Source organism: Diplotaxodon limnothrissa, linkage group LG6, assembly GCF_057381915.1.
Source record: "Diplotaxodon limnothrissa isolate DT_005_m linkage group LG6, D_limnothrissa_male_GT1.1, whole genome shotgun sequence".
Lineage (NCBI taxonomy): Eukaryota > Metazoa > Chordata > Actinopteri > Cichliformes > Cichlidae > Diplotaxodon > Diplotaxodon limnothrissa.
Window position 1 is genome coordinate 40,368,864 of NC_140601.1, and position 22,337 is coordinate 40,391,200.

Consider the following 22,337-nt stretch of genomic DNA (forward strand, 5'->3'; position numbering starts at 1 on the left):
GTTTGACCTTACTATTGTTTTTATAGCGTTTTATTTACCTGAGAACTTAATTCACCTTTATAGCTAATTGTCCATATGATTTCCAACTTTGGAAAGCACTTTACAGTTTTATGTAATTTTAAATAAGCTAATAGTAAACTAAAATTAAACACAGGTATATTTTTAGGTCTTTTACTTCAATTATAATCTGTTCATTTAGAATTGAATACTTTGTGGTTGATTTTGCTCTGGAATTATTTTACCACATCACAGACCAAACAAAGTAGTGGGAATATTTCCATCTCCATGTGTCCTGTAAGCTGTGCTCAGATTTATGTCAGGGAAAACTGTTTTCAGCAGCTGAGCCAAGCATCTTCCCATCAGGAAACTGCTTCTCTATGCAAAGAATGTTGTACTCGTCTTCTTCTCCCTACCTGCATGGCCAGGTCAGAGGTCAAAGGCCTCACTTCTGCACCCCATGCTATTCAGCATTATTGTGGCTACTATTTCACACACAGAGACACAGAGGAGGCCAGAGGAGAACATTCCACAACAGCAAAGGCCGGGGCAGTTTGAACATCCTGAGGAAACAACACTCACTTCCTGTCAAATTAAGCCAAGCCGATGACTGCTTGGTGTGATAACCGTCGTCACTGCCTTACCAATGAGCGGCTGAGCTAAAGCACCACGTTAATGTCCCGCTCCCGCCTCCCAGATCCTGACCAGCCACACGACCACACCAGCAGCCAGCTTTGTCACAAGCTTGTTAACCTCCAGGACAGCCAGCAGCGTTCCTAAGACAGCATGGGCCTCCCACAACGGCTCATCCTCACCCTCCTGTCCATCTGTGAGAATACTCACTTTTAATTTTATATAGAAACTTTTTTATTTGAGGATACAGTTGATGATTGTCTCTAACTTTGTGGTTTAAATTCTTTATTTCTTCCAAGACCTATACTCAGCAACCGTGGTGAACACACAGCAAGGTGAGTACCATTTAAGCTAAATGAGAGATTTAAATCCATGCTTAGACTTGATCTGCAGGAAACACAAGAGCTGAACTTGCTCTCAGAAAGAACCTGTTTTATTGTTGACTTTCCATTTACTGGGTTGGCGTCAATCACCTATCTTCCACTAAGACTGTGGAAACAGTCTGAGTTGTTATCAGAGATTTCTGGTCTCTGCCATGGTGGAAAAGTTGCGACACAAAGCGTTGGGAACATGTTGGCGAGCGTTGTCACACACCTCCCTGTACTCTGAAGTTGGTTTGTGATGGAAGGCATGAGTCACTTTGGATCAGCTGTGCAGCTGTGCAGATTCACGTCTGACACAAGGCGTGTGTTATCAGCAGGTCCAAACTGGAAGTAAAACCCAGGTTTAAGTGGCTTTGTGGATGTGTTTGATGTATTTTTCTGAATCAGGTGTAGCTTTTGCAGTTGTTGGGCATTTTGGGTCATTTCTTAGGTGTGTTTGTGGAAATGTTCTGGGCAAAAAAGCTGAACCTCAAATCGCGCCTGATGAATCCATTGATGTGAGTGTTCGTGTGGTCGATAAGAACCACCTAGAGTGTGTAGATTCAAGTGTCTTATAGTGTTAAAGTCCTCAGTACGAGTAGAAACACACAAATAACCAGTTTTATTCACTTCTTTCCAGATTGTGTCTGATGAAAGTGTTTTAACCTCCTAAGACCCGAACTCTTCCACCACATGCATTTTTAATTTCTCTTTGATATTTGGTCACATTGGGACCCAATGAATGTAAAAACAAAGAATCACCAGATTTTTTTTTTTTTTTTTTACCCGATTTTTGTTCCTAAGAAAAATGAGAGTCACGTATGAGGATATTCGTTTTAAATTTTGATGAAACAGAGGCAGCATAATGTCCTCGTGAGTGGATATCAGGCCCGCGTAGAGCAAAATTTAGTAATTTGGTCTGGAGAACCCAAAATGTGATGTCCACATATGTGGACGCCAGGTCCTAGGAGGTTAAAGATCAGGAGAGGTAAATAATTTAACAAGACAATAGCCAAGACACACTACACTCTTAAATGAATAGATAGATAAAGACATAAAAGGGTTTTTTTTTTATTTAAAGTACATTTTTAGCAAATTTCACACACAGCTGGGTGTACAGGCGAGACACATTGTAGGAAATAAATACATACAGTACTAATAAATACATAATACACAATAAACACAATAATAAATACATCTTATAATGTGCAGTTTTTTTAAATACATCTCAGTCTTTTCATCTCCAGATTTACATGTACATAGTATTTTGCACTTTCCAGTGAAAAAAGCTCATTTAGGAGCTTCTGGCTGTGTGTATCTGTTTTCCTACACACAAAGGGAGAAAAACTGTTTTTACATCATTTTGGATTTTATGTCTTTTATTGTTTCTGCAATGATAATTTCGCCTCAATATTCACAAAGCCATTCAGTCCATTTTCAAATGTACTGCTTGCCATACGGCACATTATGTTTTTATGTTTTATACAAAATAAATCAGCTAAAGGGTTCATTTTTTTTGCTCTCCTCTTCTAATATTTTTCAGTACTCATATTTAAATACTTTGATTACTCAATTATTATTTTATCCTTTTACTCATGTTGTCCTGCGCCCAAAAGCCATATAACTTAGAAACTGTGATTCTTAAAAGTGTGGTATGTATTGTCAACATGTAGAAAGTACCATATACAGATTTAAAATATCATGTCACATTTGACCTCCGACCTCTCTTTTAAAGGCAATAGACTGATCTTTAGGTCAAAGTGATAATAATGCTATACAGAGAGATTATTTGTATTGACAACATATACGATATATGGGGATTCTAAATATAATATTATATTTAAATTATATTTATATTCTAAATATCGCCTCTTATCCTCAGCTGGACCTGATTCCTCCTCTTTAAGGTCAAATAACCTTTCATTAAAAGTCCTTTATCTTTAAAACTTTGCTTAAAATGTTGTTGCCTTTGTTTCCATTGGCAACATTTAGGAAATGATACCGGTGTTTTAAATATCACATTATAGTTTGGATCCAATTATGTCACATTTGATCTCAGATCTCCCACCTGCCTTTCTTTGAAGCTGACCCCAAAATGTGTTATATCTTCATTTTAGGTTCTTCCTTCCCACTGTTTGAACAGGTACGACATCATAGAAGCGAAAACTGTTGTTTTAAACCAGACTATTTAAATAAAACTGAATTAAAATTTTTAGATATTTTGTGGATTAAAACATACAGTATTTCTTTATTTTCTATGTAGTAAAATATAAGAAAAATTAGTACTGCAGGATGTTATATCCAACTCAACATGTCAGTATTGTGACTCACTATCTGTATGGAGCACCAGCAGCAGATCTCTGCCCTGCATGCATGCTTTTTTCCTCATCACCAGCTCTGCCAGTCCTGTTGAATGATGCTGGGCATGCTCCAGATTCATCACACCCTGAAATGGTGAAAGGTCCCCCGAGTAGCTGTTTGTCTAACAAAGTGCTTTTCCTGCCTTCTCAGGGTTTGTTTACTTCCTCTAAACAACACACTCTGAGTCACAGCAGCAGCCTGTTGTCTCTAATACTTGACCATATGGTGATCTAGTGGGGAGACTTCAACATACCTGTGCAGATGCTTTTTGTTTCTCATTACCTGCAGAAAAAAACCACAGTTGTTAATTTAAAAGTCTTTTCCTCTCTGGTTGCAGATGAGACTAGGATGCAAAGTGTTGTCCCTAAAGATTTGCGAACATGAACACCTGTGTCCTGAGAATGACTCATTAGTTTTTACCTGTGAAACATAACTGAGTCATGGCTTTGGGACTAACTCCGGTGATTATCAAAGCTTTCCCATGCTGCTGTGTAAACGATGGCAGATGTAATTAAACCAGAAAAAAGGGGCTGAGAATTAAAAAGCATCACTAAAAGAAAACTGATTACACACACAAAACTAAACAAAACAAAGAAAATGAGTGTTTCACAAGGACAGAAATAAAGGAGCAAATACAAAAATGCACACGTATGATCCTGTAGTGTTTACAAAGTGATTCTTATCAGTTTTGTGAGTAAAAAATGGGGGAGGAGGAGTCACCTACCTTTGTTTTTTCACCCAAGAATTTTACACTCATACAATATGAATTGTTTGTATTTTGCATTGTCTCTTGTATGAGTCTCACATCCAGCCAGGACATAGCTACCAGTATGATGGCATTCCACAGAAAAACATCAGCTTCCTGAGCACGAAACTCGATACTGTGACAGCTGTTAAAGATGTTTTTGTTGTAGTTGTTGAAAATATATCAGCAAAATGACCTCCAGGGAGTGCCATTTTAAATAGGAAGTGATTGAACTGTGACTCAGAAGCTGGACAAAGAGGCTTAAAGGTTTGTCATTCTTGTTTGTAAAATTTAAAGCAAATGAAACCAGAAGCAGAGTTTGATTTTTTTGCAGCTCATCCCGGACGAGCCCCCAACCTGTCACTGCTCGGTTCTTAGGCTGTGGCATGAAAGTAAAGGACGCAGTGATGAACGGTGAACTTGTGAATCATGATAGATTAAATCAACCAAGAAGACAAATAGACTCATTTCCTTTTTCTTCCCTGGAACAAGTGGACTAAATGTTCTGGCTACCTCAGCCAAGTGTTGCCATGGTGCCTTCAGGGACACCTAAGTATAATCGTAACCCTGATGAAGGCCATTAGCTGAAATACATGTGCTACAAATGTTTCTGGAGCTTCACCCTCCACCTGAATTGTTTCAGTTTAATATGAACCCATTTGTGAGAAATCAAGCACCTACTGCACAGAAGCCCTGGGGAGAGGATTGTTTTTCCTCATAAGAGACAGCCAACCATTTTCTTCATCATTAGTCAGTTGTGTTGTGATTAAAATGTGACATGTTACTAACACAGACCTGTCATTATTCCCCCAAAGTCAATGTTAATTTATCTGTTATATAAGGAGGAATCCTGAGTTGATATTGTTCATATCAATGCTAATTCAGGATTTTCAAAATATTTTCAAAGAACGATAAATTCTGGACCTTTTACTGTTTCTTCTATATGATCATAATTGCTGTTTATTAGCTGTACTTCTCTCATTTTTGCAAAAATGGCAAAGCAAGCTGAGTATCTTTGGTTAAAGCTTAATATTTCTCCTTAACAGCTCCTGTAAATTTCAGCTCCTTTTAGAAAAAATTGCTCCTTTTCTAAAAAACAAATACATAATCAAACGTTTTGTTTTCACGGGGAGTTCTAAACACTAACAATCTCTCACTCCTGAGTCAAAACAAACATAACAGCATATAACTGTGTAACGCAAAGCAAGAAATCCACCAAGCATATCTATACTATGATGTGCTCGGGATAGATACATTGAGGAAAAACATAAATATTGTAAAACTAAATAGTAGTGAACTGTAACATAAGGTTCTTCATAAAGTAATATGTAGAATTTACTTTCAAATTAAATTAAAGTCAATTCAATTCAGAGTTATTTATAGTAGAACAAACTGTCTGAAGCCTGAGTTTTGGCTCATACTCTAAGCTCATTATCTGGAACTCTGGTGTATAATATGAGCTTACATCACAATATATATGTGACAGAAAATAAGAAGAGTGGACTGCACTGTACACTTCAACATGGCTGAACTCTCAAAGGAGTAAAATTAATATAAAAATGGTTTGAGGTTAAAAGTTTTAGGCTGAGGATATATGGTCGGATGAATGAGTTCTAACTGATTTTGTTAAATCTCATTTCATAGAATTCAAAATTCAAAGTGTCGAGCTAATCATTGAGCCCAGGAACGATGTGACTGCGGGGACCAATGTGACTCTGAGATGCCATGCCACAGTGAGCACGAGTACTGGCAAGGGGCTGATTCGTGAGTACACCATATTGAAGAATGACAAGATAGTGTACACCAAGACCATTGGCTCCTCTGAGGACTTCGTGTACCAGCTGCACAATGCCAGAGTCTTCAGCACAGGCTTGTATCAGTGCAAGCTAGACATCCAAGGCGACACCAAGTTGAGCAAAGCGCAAAGACTCAACGTACAAGGTGGGTTTGTTTTCATGCAAAGCTGCAGTATTATCAGATTATGATAGAGTTTTTGAATTCATGAGGATGTACTTATGAATTTATGAAAGAAAAATTAGTTTTTACACATTTTGCATTTTCTTTCTGTTTTATGACACATGACTGACATGCTTGCAATATTCTCCCTACACACTGGTCAGCTGTGGGAAGTTCACATCAAGCTCAGAACTATGCGCCAACAGCCATGACATCATCTTAAATTATATATATGTGCTTTTAGTGTGGAGAGCAGAAGCCTGAAGCCGCAGTTATTGGGGACCTATTGGTCATTGTTTACAAGAAATGTGATGTCCATTTATGCTGGTACTTAAAGCTTTAAAAACTGACCCACTCGTGCCTTTCCATCTGGTGGACCGTACCAGCAGTCCTGCACAACAGCTTACAATAATTGTCAGGTGCAGAACAGTCCAAAAGCACAAGTTATGACATTGTTAGTGACATCACTGCTGGGGTAATTCTGTCCAGTTCTGACATCTCTGTTATATTATTGGTCACAATACAGCAAAAGTATCTCCATAAAGAGACTAACCTCAAATTTGACACCGGAGAAGTTACCTAATCAGTACACCCACCAAGGGAAAGCACCCAAAATCTTGGAGAAGAAATCCTCAAAATTGGCCAGACTGAGGTGGAAGAATTCTCTTAACAGGTAGAGATCTCCAGCAGAATCGCAGCCAGGGACGGGCAGCCATCTGCTGCGATTGGCTGGAAAAGAGAAGAAAGGAGAGCAGAGAGAGAAAAGCACAAAACAAGATCAGATTATGATCAAAAATCTTTTTAACCTTCGTGTGACACTGTGGATGTGTTTGAATGCAATACCAAGTACATGTGGGAGATCTGTCTGTTTATGTTTCCAGGACTCTCGCAGCCAGTTCTCCATCTTAATACGAACGTTGTTAATGAAGGGGAGGAGGTACAAGCCACCTGTATAGCTCCGGGTGAAATAGGGTCCTTCATCTTCTTCTTCTTCGATAATGATGAACAGATAAGCAGGGTGGAAGGACTCTCCAACCAAGCAAAGACCACTTTCAGGTTAAGCGGTGCTGACATCCACAAAATTCACTGCTCCTACAAGATCCGCACAGCAGAGGACACCTTCCCTTCAACAAAAAGCAACAACGTCACTGTTTCAGTCAAAGGTCAGTAGCATTTTGAAACTGTGCTGCTTTTTGAAAGCACTGGTCTCACCTCAGTGCTTCATTTATTTTGTCTCCACAGAGCTTTCTATTACACCAGAACTGAAGATTTTCCCTGACTCCACAATCTATGAAGGAGACCACCTCAACATCTCGTGTAGTGCAAAAAATGTTCACTCCAGCTCTGAAGGTTACAAGCTATTCCTGAGCCAGGGCACCAAGCTTCTCAGGACTGGCAACTCTACAATAAACCACAACATGGTTGCAGTACCAAAGGCCTCTGAAGCGCTTACATTTGACTGCAGAGTGGTAGTGAGAAATGTGGAGAAATACTCTGAGAAGAAGATTTCAGTGGTTGGTAAGTGGACACAGGAAAGATGACCTCTGTAAACAGTTATCTGAAGCTTATTTTTTGGATGGCTGTAGGACCACTGGTTCATGGACTCAATATTTTGAATAATAAAGTATACTTTATTGATCTGCATTTAACCCATTCACTCAGTGAATGAGTAATTCATTCATTCACTGAGTGTGCTTGTATTACCGTCCCTACACACTGCTCCCTGCAGTACCTTACTCAGGGGTACCTCAGGGTAGAGTTTCAAACCCCCCACCATCCGATCATCGGGCCACCACCTTACCTACTGAGCTATTCCCACCCCCTAATGAAGCCCTAATGTTAGTGCTTTGGCTGTGCAATTAATGCAACTTTGTAGCCATTTGCTATTTCAGTAATAATAATATGCACTTTAGCACACTAATGGTCTTTTAAAATAGTTTAAGCATTTTTTGTGTTACTGCATTAATGTTTGCAAAAATGTATCCATCTAGACGCTGACTTGGTGTGTTTTGTAAACCTATCCACAGAGCTCTTCTCAGTGCCCAGTCTCACCATGTCTCCCACTGAAGTCTTTCAAGGGCAAATTATGACATTGACCTGCAACAGTGATCGTTTTGCCTCTCAAAGAATCAACAGGGAGGATTTGGAGTACACTCTTTATCCATCTAAAAACTTACCAAGCTCTGGTAAACCTGGAGTATTTAATGTGAAGGCCCTGCAGAATGATTTCAACTACACCTGCTCAGCTGAAGCCAAAGGCATCAAGAAAGATAGCAAAACCCTGATGATTCGTCCTAAAGGTGAGTTTTCTTTATCTCTGTTTGGGTCCAGGGTATAGTGCACACTGATGCCCTTCTGGTCCTTCAGTGCATAAATGTGTCAATAAATAGCTTCATCTCTAAATGCACTGATGTGTCCATGTGGCACAGGCAGTATAGCAGCTTGTCCCTCGTCTTCAAGTAGCTTTGCGTGATGTGTGCAGAGACAATGTGTGAGTCCTGGTAAATATGGTCTAATGGTTCATCAGACTAAATTGTTATGTCAGTGCAGTCAAGTCCATTTTACATACAAGTCATGATAGGACTCCTTCTACATTGGTGCTGGCCCAGCTCTTGTATTACAGTTATCAGTTATCACCTGAATTAAGAGAAATCAAATTTCAGTAAAAAAACAAAACAAAAGCTACTAGCTGCTTAAATAAATGAACAAATAAAAATAATAAAGTGCATCGCCAATTTAATAGACTACGCTTATTCCCATGGCATCAGATACTTTTGTCAAATCGCTGCCTGACACTCGTAGTTTAGACAGATCAGTTACTCCTAAATCATCACTTAAGGACAATGTTAAGGACCATTTAAATGCACAGAGAAAGCCTTGTTTTTCAATGTGTGAGGTACTAAACCAAGCCTTTTGTTAAACCTAATGCCTGAACCTAAGTAAGTTCTCAACATAAAACTCCCGAACAGGACATGAGCTGCGTTCTCCAAGCTGGCAAACCTGTGACTCGCCACCATCACCCAGGAGAACTGTTTTCTCTGTTTTCACATTACTCCATCAAGGCAATAATGCCAAAGGATAATAATGGAATAATAATAATGGTAACACTGGAAACTAGAACCAAGAATCTTGGCTATGAAACCTGACTTGAAAATAAAATATAAAATATACTTCAGGGGGAAAAAAATCTGAGAAATCTGAAATGTAGAAATTGTCAGGAAACGTTTGCTGTGTATCATTTAAAAAAAAAAAATCAAAAATGAATCAGAGTTTACTGTGATTGATTGTAATCCAGCTGTTTGTCTTCAGCTAACCATGGCAGTTAGTGGAGGCGGCTGGCTCACGATTTTGTATTTATTTCACTGTGAATAACCGGATGCATCAAAATCTCCTTATTTTGCTGTTTTTACAAATTTAACCACACTGACAGTAACTAAAATTCAATTTAGATTTTAAGCAATAAAAACTACCAGTGTGTAAATCGGCAAACCCATTCTGAGACATGAAAATGAACCGAAAACAGTCATTTAAAAATATTGTTTTATTGCAGTCATAGCTCTTAATAAAAGCTGATAAAAAAAATTCTTCCTTTCTTAGTATTATTACAACATCGTCGTATCCAGTTTGATAGCTGGAGTTGGGCCCAGTTATCAAACAGGCTGCTAGTCCAACAAAGGGCTAACACAAAAACACAAACAACCATTCAGGTTCACAAAATTAAAAATCACCTTTTAATCAGCAAGGAGACTTTCATTAAATTGTGAATAATTTATGTTTCTACACTATGACACAAATAGCCACTATTTAAGCCTTCAGCAGCAACTTTTGTTTTACTTTTTCAGTTCATAAAGTCTGTGCTCTGTTTCTCCTCTGTAGTTCATGTCTCTGCTCTAAAGATTTCAATTGAGGACAAGGTGATCCTGAAAAAGAGCTTCACCATCTTGTGTCAGTCGAATGGCAGCCTGCCGATAAACTACACCCTGTTTAAGGATAACGTCCAAGTGGGCACAAAAGTCATCCGAGAGCAAAATCGACAAGCTGTCTTTATGGATGTCATCAATGAGCCTGGTGAAAGACAGTACAGGTGTGAGGCGAAGAATAGTCTCCATTCCAACAAAACTGGCTCCAGTCAACACCTCAGCGTGAATGTCATCGGTAAATATTTAAGCCTAACTGATTTTTTTTGTTCGTTTCTTTACATTTTTTTTTAAATAAAAGATGAGAGATGAGAATATATGTAGAACATTTGGGATAAAGGGTGGAAACCAACAGAAAGAGCTAGCCTGGCTCTGTCTTTAAAGGGAATTTTGTCCTCTGTAAAATATCACTTTGACCACCAGGTGGCAGTGTTTTAAAAGTGGGCACATTAAGATGTTTTTGGATTCATTCGATTTTTAACTTTGAACGTTTATCGTTAATTCCACCTCTATTTTCTCGAGAAGCTTTGCTCGGGGTGACATTGTAAATAAGAACTTATTGTTAATGATTTGTCTGGTTAATTGAAGCTCGCATTTACTCACTGCAACACCTTTTGGCATTAAGCGGTATAACATGAAAGGACCACCCAACCCTAACTCTATTGTGTGTGTATTTGAAGAGATAGTGTGTATCTCTTCAAATCAGTACACACACAGTTTGAACTTGCATCCTGTTCAAACTTTTAGTTACATTTACAACAAGAAACGGTGTCCTTCCTGTTTAATCTGCACAAAAACCACTGTAAACACTGTAAGCTTAAGTTCTTGTTTTAAAGCCAAAGTAAAACTTTACAATGCTGCCTAATCTCACCTCTTTGCTTCCATGTTTTGTTCTCCCAGTGCCTTTGAGCCAAATGACTCTGGCCGTCATCCCTTCTTCACTAGAAATCTCAGAGGGAGAAGAACTCAATTTCATATGTAGTGTTAATGGCACAGGGCCAGTCACCTTTAAGTGGTACCGAACCGGCAGTGTAGTACCGTTGCAAACCAACACCACCACAGAGACCTACTCAAACTTGGAGATAAAACCAGTCTCCAAAAATGACAGTGACGAGTACTACTGTGAGGCTTCCAACGGCGCCAACAAGGTCAGAAGTGAGAACGTAAATGTACAAGGTGAGACTGAGCTCAGCAGGCATCACCCTGCTCTTATTGGTCGTACAGTATTTTATTTCAATGTCAGAAACAGCCCCAAACCACGACCTTTTCTTCAGTCTAACCAAGTCTTCAGTCCTGCAGGAAATTTATTTTGCATTGCAATACCACAAGTAGCCAGTAGGACAGAAAGGCAGCTAAGGTGGATGGATTCACTATGACTTTAGCCAGTTAGTTTAGCACATGTTCTGTCCCAGACAGTGTTGGGGAGTAACGGAATACATGTACCGGCGTTACATATTTAAAATACAAAATATGAGTAACTTTATTTACCATTTAAAAGGTGGTATTCAGAATACAGTTACTTTGTTGAAATAAAGGGATTACACGGCGGTCTTTTCCTGTTTCATATGTTAGGCTGTCTCCTCTCTATTTTTGGTAATTCCACGCCGGTGGAAACAAAACACGCAATAACAGAGTGCCTGAGTCCAATCTCGGGGCCCATGTCACCTCCACTTGCGGCCCGTATAATGATGTAATGAAATATTTTTTTAAATTATTGCTCAAACAATTATTTAATATGAAGGCAATAGGCAGAGTGTTACAGGCATAGCCCTAAAGAATGTAGTCTCATGGGCAGTGCAGCCCAGTTGTAAGTGAGTTATCAAGACTTAACTGTACACTGTGTTCGTGTTTTCCTCCGAAACAATAAGTTCTGTTGGAGCAGCTTTTCTTCGCCTCTCTCTGTCTCTCGCTAGCAAAGTTGACCCAGACAACAAAGTAAAGCTAGTTTTTGGTTACGAGCCCGACATGGAACATGAAGCATTAGCCAGAGGTCCCTTTACTGTGGTTCGGAGCCGCGGACCTGATTTATATATGCGCGGAATAGTTTTCTACACGGGATCGCTGCAAAAAGTGCAGCCTTACCTAATGTCCACCTACTGTTACACATCTATATTAAGATTTCAAGATCTAGTTGGTATTGGTAAAAGTAATAAATCACACAGCAATAGTACATTCATGTAGATGTAAAAAGCTTGATAATATATTAAGTAATCCAAAGTATTCAGAATACGCTACTCTCATTGAGTAATGTAACGGAATACATTATAAAAAACATTTTGGGGCATGTATTCTGAATTTTGACTTGATGATAGTAAAAGCTGACAAAGATGTCTCCAGATCTGCAGATGGATATTTCAGACTGCACACACTGACTGTCCTGCAAACGCACATTTCCATCTCCTGTAATGCTTAGAAAGAGGAACGGTTTAAACGTGGAAGGTTTCCAAACAAACAAACAAAAACAATGATCATTGTATTCATCTACCTTTAACCCCATCTTAGCACCTTCTTCTCCTTCATAAGCTGCTGTTTTTTCCCTTTTATGTTCTTTTGTGTTACTGACTTCACCTCCCATCTGTGTCTCTCTACAGTATTCATGGCACCGTGGAAAAAAGGGTTGATTGTCGTGGCCTGTCTGCTGCTGCTGCTGCTGTTAGTTCTGCTCTTGTTGGCGAGCATGCTGAACATCAAATCTAAGAGAGGTAGAGAGACTTACAATCCTCCAGCAACTCAGGCCTCTGTTGTCTATGTATGACAACCAACCGTCCTTCGCCTTTTTCCCTCTGCTCCCCTCACTTGTCCTCTCTTATTGTAGATAGAAGAGAAGCAGCTGCTGAACTGTCGGTGTGAGTTATCATGAATACTTGCTTCCTCTGAATGTCACAGATATTGCAGATGTTAGTTTTATTCGCTCATGGCTCGGGTCCTGTAGTAGTGTTTGGTGTCTCTAAAGAACTATACTGGTTGTTGTGCATATTAGTGTGGTTAAAATAACAAAAAGATCATGTGTTACAAAGTTTAAAGGAGATCTTTTGTTTGTCTGAAGCAAGCTTCTTCAACTCCTCCTTCTTAAATTCAACCGTCTTCTGATTGGCTGCTCCTCGAAAATAGAAGATTTAAACAGCAGGTGGGTGTGGCTTCTGTGCTCACACCCACAGCATTGAATCTGAAAATTACCTGGACAGAGACTGACCTTACTATTTGAAAATCTGGCTATGTTTCACATGAACATCAATAATGATATTGATGAGGATAATGAGGAAGAGTGTAATAGATCGCCTTTAATGTCCAAGAATATCCTTATCTCTGAATAGTACCCTACCTACATCGGCTGTAATAAGCCATCATACAAACATCTAATACAGCACGTGCTTTATTATTCTGGTCTATGTTTAAAAGAAATCACAAATACACTAACTGTTAATTAAAAAACACCAATACTATAAACCCTGGTAGAAAATGAATGAAACTACGAGCTTAAACAATCACAGCACATATCCTGCGCTTTGTTTTGGGTTTTTGTTTCAGCCAGTTTTCCAAAAAGTCAATTTTTTTCAATTACTCTTATTAAATCTGCTTATTCAGGCATGGTTGATTTTTATAAAGAAAACGTGTGCAGGCAAGAAGCAGGCTGTAAGCTAGAGAACAAATGACCACAACATGCAGAACCACCTCTATAGTTTTGTTTTTATGTATGTTGCTATGGTGATTAGTGGAATTTGTTTGATTTCTTTTTGAATTCACTGCTGCCTGAGCTAACTTTATTTTCACCATTTCTCAGAAAGCCTTCGAGCCCTAAATCAGATGACCCTTTAACAGTGAATCTAACCCACGACACAGACGTTTATAATGCAGCCACAGGTAGATTGGTTTTACTTTTCTCCTGTGTGTCACTAACTGGCCTCATTAGTCATTATGCTACCATCCAATAATCCTTCCCCTCACTCGCACAATCGTAGCCTGCAGCATGTAACCCACACCCCCCAATGATCCATGTTCTACTATGCATGCATGGCTCCTGCAAAGGAGACCTGGTTACCTTTTGTTTGTGGTACAGTCTGTGTTGCCCTTCTGTTCATGTTCACATGTTTGAGTGTGTTGTCTGTCTTTGCTGTCACTGTTTTTAGTATTTTAGTTGGAAATGTTTGTGTCTAAGCAGAGGCAGGAAATGTAGGATTTTGCTGCAGGAAGTAAACAGCCTTAGGTGCATGCTGGGTGATAGTGAAGTCACATGGCAGGGCACTGATTGTCACACTTGTTGCAAACTGCTCAGCGCGCCCGTTATCATCTTCTTCCAGACGCAGTGTCTTTCTTTGATGGCAAGGAGGGGAGAGTGACCAATGGGACGCGACATAGCGTGGCGTCGGTACCTGCTGACATCAGCAACAGGAGCAGCTACAGTATCCCAGCCACAGTGTAGAGATGCCCCAGCAGTGGGCGGAGGGACATTGATGCAATGTTTACTTACTCTGAAGGAAAAGGAAGTTCACAGAAAGACATTTCAGGATGAATACGAGCAAAAGTAATCCTGTTAATAATGCTAATTTTTTAGGACATTATAGACAGATATTTTCTCACTACAAAGGAGGCTAAAAAACTACACTCACTGCTCCCTCTCCCCTCCTCCTGCCACCTAAATGGCCTCTGAATTTATACCAAACATTATCGTGTCTGGCTGTTTGTTTCTTTGCTCACTGTGTCTGTCTGCAGTTGCACGACTACAACTCTACTTTGCTCTACTTGTCTCAAATGCATTTTTAAAATCGGGCTGATTTGTAAATACGCTTTATTATACTCACAGGAAACGTGTGTATATACTTTTGGTTGATCCCTTTTCTGACTGGAAGAGAGACTTGTAGAATAAATATAATGGTTTAATTTAGAGGTGTGTTGGTGCCCTTTATTCGTTATACTTCTTTTTTCCTGCTCATCTGAGGATACATTTGTGTAAAAATGTCCAAGAATAATATTTATTATTATCATACATGCATAGTGTTTGGTTATCCTATACCCAAGGCAAAAAAAAAAAATCAACATTAATATCTGAGAAAGAATGTGTGCAACAGAGACTTCCTTGAAAAACTGAAACAATGGAGTCTGCAAGAGACTTCCTATGTTGGAGCAGAGCACGCTCACGGGGATCGTTGCTGATAAAAACCAGTGTTGGTGAGGAGGGTTGGAGCTTATTTTGTTTCAGCCCAGGCAAGTTTGAATGAGTGCAGTAGGTGGAGGAAATTAATCACACAAGCTTTGGTTTACCAACTGGGAAGTTGTTTTTGCTTTTCAGCCGCTGCTGAATTAACAACCTATTGTTTACGAAGCAGTAAAAGATTTCTGTGTGCTCCAGATGAGAATCTAAAATCTGCTGCTTTTGTTACGGTTTCAATCTCCCCCGGAGGGCCGAGCTGAGGGAGTGTGCCGCCAAAAGTTTATCTCATTATCTCTTCTGACCATGTGAAAACATGAAGGGAGATTTGGGGAAATGCATTTATTCTCATTCTTGACAAGACTTAGATGGGGAGGCTGGTAACTCTGTGTGTGAGGCTACCAGCCGCACACCCAACAGCAACAAGGAGATCAAAAAGTAATGAACCACACCTGTGGTTATGTAATGTAAGCGTTTACTACTAGTTACCTATTAAGGTATGTTTTTTTATTCTTACTGGTGCACATTTTTTGTTACTTTAATTTTGGCGGATGACTAATAACCTGTAATCAATTAAGCAGTCAATCAATCTGCCTGTCTGCTTTACAGTGAAGGTGGACAGAGCTGAAGTCAGCGTGTGGAGTAAACGGAAACCTGAAACAGGTGAGATGAGATACGAACATCATCACTGTTTAATGCTCTGACATGATTTCATTTAAAATGAGTTAAATTTAGAGAGAAAGTTCCCACCTGACCCCCTCAGAAACAGCTTGTTCTTTTTTAAAATAACTTCAGCAAATTTAATGAGCTGTCCTGGATTTACCCTTTTTGTCTCACTTTATGACAGCTGTCCATTATGAAGTTTATAAAAAATACTGATTGTGAGACATGGTGTGAAAATGATTTGGTTGCAGCTCTGAACAGAGCTTACATCTGTTTTTCAGCCCTGAACATTTTATGTGGATATCCCACATTCTTCTGAAGCTATGAGGCCTGAAACAATAACACGAATTAAAAAAATAAAAATCCAAATTTAAACCCACACCATTATACTTTGCATGGTTTCTCCAAAGCAGGGGTCTCGAACTCCAGGCCTGTCCTGCAGGTTTTAGATCGTGCCCTGGGTCAACACACCTGGATCAAATAATTAGTTCATTACCAGGCCTCTGGAGAACTTCAAGACATGTTGAGGAGGTAATTTAGCCATTTGAATCAGCTGTTTTGGATCAAGGACACATGTAAACCCTACAGGACACCGGCCCTCGAGGCCTGGAGTTCGAGACCCCTGCTCTAAAGTGCAGAATTTATTCTAGAAAAAAAAGAAGAAGAAGGTCACGTGGTCAGATGATCCTTCTACTAAAAATGTACCTCTCAAAGGAATTTAAGCCTTACAAAGTAGGTTTTCCTGGTGTAGTTGGGAGTAGCTGGAATTGTGTAGCCATCCTCCAGATTTATACCACAGCTTTTTTCCAGCCTGGCTTCATAGCTATAGCATTGCAAGATGAAAGTGAAATAGTTCAATTCAATTCAATTCAATTCAATTTTATTTATATAGCACCAAATCACAACAAAAGTCGCCTCAAGGCGCTTCATAGATACAGAGAAAAACCCAACAATCATATGAGTTCAGTGTGTTAAAGATTTTTTTATTGGTGCAGAAAGCGATGATGAGATCAGCGAGGTGTCCAACGAGCCTAACGTGGAGTACACGGAGGTGGTGCACGCCCGGTCAACAGATCCTGCCAGAGGTCAGCAGTGCACGAACACAGAAGGGAAATAATCCAGTATTTATTTTAAAAAATGAAACAACTGTGCGAGAAGACACATTAGGACACAGACTTAGGCATACAATACTTATAGAAACAAGGCCGGTCGTCAGGAATATTAGGAAGCTATTGTGTGCGATGTGAATGAAGAGGGAAAAGAGGGGTGAAATAAATACAATAACAAATAGAGAAAATAAGTAAATAATAAATAAATGGCTTAATATATAATAATATGCAGCTTTACACAAAATGTTTTTTAAACCTTTTGTTGGTCTGTCCTTGTTCCTTTCTTCGCAGTTTCCCCAAACCTCCTGAAAAAAGTCATTTTCCCCTGCTTTATGCACTTCCTTTATAGTTGATAAGAGCAACCAACGCGTACTAGGAGGGGTCTAATTACCCATAATTAATACATCTCCAGGTTGCTGTAAATGCAGAGATAACTGCTGGGATTTCCACAATCATTGCAGACCTTATAAACAGGAAGGGTTTAACTAAATGCCAGAGTGATTTCTGCTTCTTCTTCTTCCTCGTGGTCTTGTGCTCAAGGTCCCATCGGACCTGAGATGGCAGTTGGAGTGTGACATAACCTGCCTATTTATAGATCACAGAGACAGTATCTGCTAAAGTTTGTCTTTTGATGCTCAGGCAGACTAATGTGTTTCTTTTGACTTTAACAGTTCCACTGAGAAAAGGCACAGACACAGTTTACAGTGAGCTCCAAAACTCTCCAAATGGTGAGTTTGATCTTTGAAGCAGCTCTCGTTATTTATTTTTGTAATTATGATTTTACATTTTAACTTTAGATTTGTTTATATAACTACAAAGGGGTTTATTTTTATTTTTTTACCAAACTTTTCAATTTGCTTCAGCTTTTGAAACTGTTTTAGCATCTTTCAGCTCATTGTTTTGGTTTCCTAACCAGATAAGCTGCTTTTGAAAGTGAATATGGAAAACTGGAAAAACCTATTTCATTAAAAAAAAAATTATGTTTAATTTGCCCCTATAATTATTTATAATTAAGTAGATGTTTATTCAAATTTGATGGATTTGTTCATTCTCAGATGAAAAACAGCAGAACCATCTGTCATGGAAAATGAGTTTTTGTCACTTCAGTTTTTTGTTAGAAAGGACTCTCACTGTGAGACAGTCGATGTATTCTTAATAAAATGAAAAGGCATTTTATCCCACTAATATGTGTTTTTCTCTAAATGTTATCAGGCAGTAGGCTAAAATTTGAACAGCAATTTATTTATTTTTTATTTTCACCATCTCACCATCCACAGATGAACCTCTCTCACACTGCTTAACTTAATCTGTGAGAAACTATTCAGAAAGTTAGTTTCACAATGGTGCTGCTCAGCAGTCTGATGTCTTCCTTAAGAGTTTGTGATATGGAGGGCTAAAACTGCCAACATCAAATAAATAATAGGTACATAAAGAATAATAAGCACATACTAAAGAATGATATGCCAGAATATCCACCGTAAATAATAATTAATGTAAGAGTTAATTAATTTGAGATATTTACAATATTTTAGTTGCCTTTAAAAAATGGAGCCATCAAAAAATTTTAAACATTTAAATTAGGCCTGTGCTGTATTATGAATAATATGTTCACTGTTTTATTGTTGCTCTCAGACTCTACTGACACAAACAATAATTTTACTCTTCAGCCGATATCAGTTGACAGTCTGCTCTTTCTTTGTTCTGCTTGCTTTTGTTGTTAGGGTTTTCCACAAAATTTGGGGAAAATACAAAAAATTGTTACAAATACACAAAAATGTGAATAAATATATGTGGAAATTGTGGGATAAATAAATCCAGACATTCATTAAACATACATACAAATTAAAAACGAAAAATATCAGTATTGTAAAGACCTGCAGTTCTGGTCCTCTGTAGTATGGAAACCTCCCAATGAAAGCCAGTGTTGTTCTGAGTCTATATAATTAGGCTTTGGTTATCAGCCTATTGATTGTTTAATCATATAAGCTTATTATCTGGTTGTGCTGCTTCTGAGTGACAAATAATGAGATAATGCAGCTTTAAAACCTGCAGTCTGATTTTATCAGAGACACTTCAGATCTAACCAAATATCATTTGAAGATTAAAAACTTCCATTACTCATAGAAAGACAGCTTACCCCTTCCAGCTACACAACCATGACCATATCCTGTTACTACTGGCAGGGACTTCCTGTTATTAGAACAGCAGCCAGACGCTGCATGTCTCTATCAAGAAGTCCATCGGAGTCCTAATGTTTCCTGTCCAGCACTGATAAAAGACGATGAGAGAAGAATCTTTAAAAGAGAGAATGTGGTAGATATCGATTTGGATGACTGAGACTGAACTTATAGGCTGAAACAAAGGCTTTTGCAGAGGAAGAACGAATGAGTCAGCAAGGTCACCCAGGTCAACATAACTGCCAAATGACTAATGAATGACGCTGAGGTCAGCCAGTGACTGAGCAGTGTACACACCCAACCAATGCACATTTAACCACTGATACTATTTCCTGCAGGTGCTGCTGATCCCCCCGACTATGTGAGTAATTATCTGCACAGTCACACTCGTCTTCAGACGTCTTTGGTGGGATTGTTGGCAAGAGAGCACATGTTTCACTTTTTATTACTGCCTGTGACCTGTTTATACGCCCTTATATTAAGTATACAAATACATGACATCCACCCATCCATTGATTCTCTTCCTCTTATCCTTATCAAGGTTGGAGCATGTCCCAGTTATCATAGCAAGACAAATACAAGACATGTAACAGTAATCTCGTGTTTTTTTTAGTGTTTTCAAAAGCAGAGTCCATGTTTAATTTGATAACAGGAGTTCCTTCAGTCTTGTACATCACGTCATTTCCAGAAACATCCATTGTGTTTACTGTACTTTATACGCTCAGGAATATAAAAACATAGAAGTTTCTGGCACCTGCTTCCAAGGTGCACAGATGAGATGATGAAGTCTGGAGACTTGTCATGTGTATGAGCTGAGGTGTTTTAGCTTGTCGCCTTCACCAGAATCATCACGAGGCAAAATCATTTTAAATAGATTTGCTATGTCATACATGGATCTGCCACTGAGTCTGGGTGGCCTTTGGGAGCCTTTGGAAGCAGACCTATCAACTTCAAGTGGTGCAAAACTTCAACAGCACGCTTCAGTTGCACTTCAACGATTTACGGAACAAAATGGTGCCACCCAGGTTTTCTATTGGACCCCTTTCCATGGCCTGAAGCCACATGACTGCTGTAGATGCCCAGCCCATCCTTAGATATGGCAGAGGACGTATATGACTTGTTCTTTTCTATTTTTATGACGGCCCTGAAGCACTTCAGTCAAACAATTAAATACTTCTATAAAAGTGCTGCTGGAGTTTTAACCTCTTCACTTCCTCAGTATCACACACGGATTAATGCATCCGTAATCTTTTTAAGATTGCATCTAAATTTGATGAGGTATTATGAGTTATAAATGCATTGAATGTATTCACTTCACTTGTTACATTCAAGTGTTAAAAGCCTCAGTATTGCACACTGAGTGTATGAGTTCATGATAATGGCGGGTACAGCTCGTCAGTTGAATCATGCATAAGCACCTGTGGAGTGATGATTAGTACTGGTGCTGTATATTTTTATGCATTAATGAATGAGTCATGCTTTTATCTTCTTCTGGAAGTGACACAAGATGAGAAGCAGTATAAGTTTATCTTCATTTTATTGCACACTTGTATTTTTCTGCCAGTGGGTAAAATAGTCACCACAGTTTTATATAGTAACTCATGTAATGTATCCTTCTGCTCTCGGTGACCCTCTGCAGGCCGATAATCCAGAGAGAGGGAAACGGCTGTCAAAGTTTCCAGACGAGAACAAAAGCATTTGGGCCGGGGCTTCCTTCCCTATCAGGCAGTCAGATCAGGCGCTGCGGTCCAGTCAAATTACCTTCAATCCCATCTCAGCCAACATACTGTCTCCCACTGAGCTCTAAACATACCACTGATGGCCGCGCTATTTGTCCTTAAATGGTGCTCAAGGCGGTTAAACTGGGGAATTTGAAGAATAAACTGAGGATGTGACATCACTGTCTAAAAGTGGCTAATTTCTCATTGTTGTGTGTTCTGGATAGCAGATTTGGTTTGCTCAGGTCAGAATATTTGGTAGACAATTTGCAGTTTTTGCTTTTGGTATCTGTTATGATGCATAAAATCCACATAAGCATAAAACATAAAATCAGATTTGAAAGTATCATATCTTATTTGCAGCCACGATCAAATACTGCTTTGTGTTGTGTATTTAATAATCAGAATCTTTATTGTCTTTGCTTGTGTGTCTGCAGGGTTCGGTAGAATACGCTGAGCTCAACCGTGAACAATTTGAGATTAGTCAGTACGATCCACAGGTCCACAGCTACCAGGACCTCCCTGAGCCGGTGGACTAATAAGATCACAGCTGTCTCTCCAGTCTTCTCGTACTGCTGTGCTGTTTTTGTTGAGCTTTTTTTTTTTTTTTTTAATGAGCATGCATGAGTATGACATTTGTTATCAGAAATATGTCTCTCTGTCACATACAAAGATACCAATGCGATGTAAAGGGAGTTCAGGTAAAATGAGGTTAACTCTAAACGAAAAAGAAACACACAAATGTTCAAAAAAATGCATCGCAGTTATGTGTACAGATGCTACTTTTTTTGTTGTTCCCTCCTTTTTCTTATTTTACTTTTTCATTTTCAAAAATGAGAAAGTGGAATTTAAAACCAAAGATTTAAGTTGTTCATATTAAAAAACAAACAAACCCACATTACAGTTTTGGCACTGTGTAACAACTGTCATTATGGCACTGCACCGCTAGGGGGTGTCTTTACACTATTGTGGTAGCAGGGGAGACCCTTACACTGGACTGTCTGCAGCCAGTGCAGAAGAGCATGCTGCTCTCTTCTCACCTGATATCAGAAAGACCTTGTAACGGGCGGGTGCAGACATCTACCTGACCCCGGGACATGTATGGCCGGATTGTCTAGAGCCGTGGAGAACTTTCCACTATCGACTTCTTACTGTTAATGCCAAATAAAAGCCCGGTGTCCTACCTGCCTGACTGGACTTCCATGCTACACTCCCACTGGGCCTGCTAGCTGCTCCTCCCTCACCACACATGTTACTCTTACATGTACAGTTTCAGTTCTTAAAAATTCATGCATGCATAATCATTAAAAGCAATGTATATATCCTTTTAAATTTTTCCTGTTTTTTGACTTAATCATTTTTAATTTCATGTTGATTTGTAATTTCCCACCATCAAAAAAATATAGATTTTCAAAACAGCATCCTCCATATTCTTTATTTTAAAGGTATGTTTTATATAAATATCCCGACCTTCTTACCTATCTTGAAATCTCGGCATTTAGCCGTGGTTCAGGAGGTAGAGCGGGTCGCCTGCTAATGAACTTGTCTGTGGT

General features: G+C 39.0%; 1 protein-coding gene across 2 annotated transcripts; it reads left to right on the top strand.

The window, feature by feature from the left end:
* Positions 1–714: 714 nt before the first annotated feature.
* pecam1b (platelet and endothelial cell adhesion molecule 1b) lies at positions 715–22,076 on the top strand. Of its 2 annotated transcripts, XM_085356439.1 has the most exons (16): positions 715–826; positions 930–965; positions 5,743–6,039; positions 6,936–7,217; positions 7,297–7,572; positions 8,082–8,354; positions 9,931–10,209; positions 10,872–11,147; positions 12,563–12,673; positions 12,787–12,817; positions 13,753–13,832; positions 15,727–15,780; positions 16,776–16,865; positions 17,561–17,617; positions 19,405–19,427; positions 21,222–22,076. In XM_085356439.1, exons 1-16 carry the CDS (start codon positions 784–786, stop codon positions 21,321–21,323), a joined length of 2,310 nt encoding a protein of 769 aa, XP_085212565.1. In that variant the 5' UTR covers positions 715–783; the 3' UTR covers positions 21,324–22,076. The 2 variants fall into 2 exon arrangements, with proteins under 2 accessions (XP_085212565.1, XP_085212566.1); XM_085356440.1 differs by lacking the exons at positions 15,727–15,780; positions 16,776–16,865; positions 17,561–17,617; positions 19,405–19,427; positions 21,222–22,076 and having other exon boundaries at positions 13,757–13,826.
* Positions 22,077–22,337: the final 261 nt, after the last annotated feature.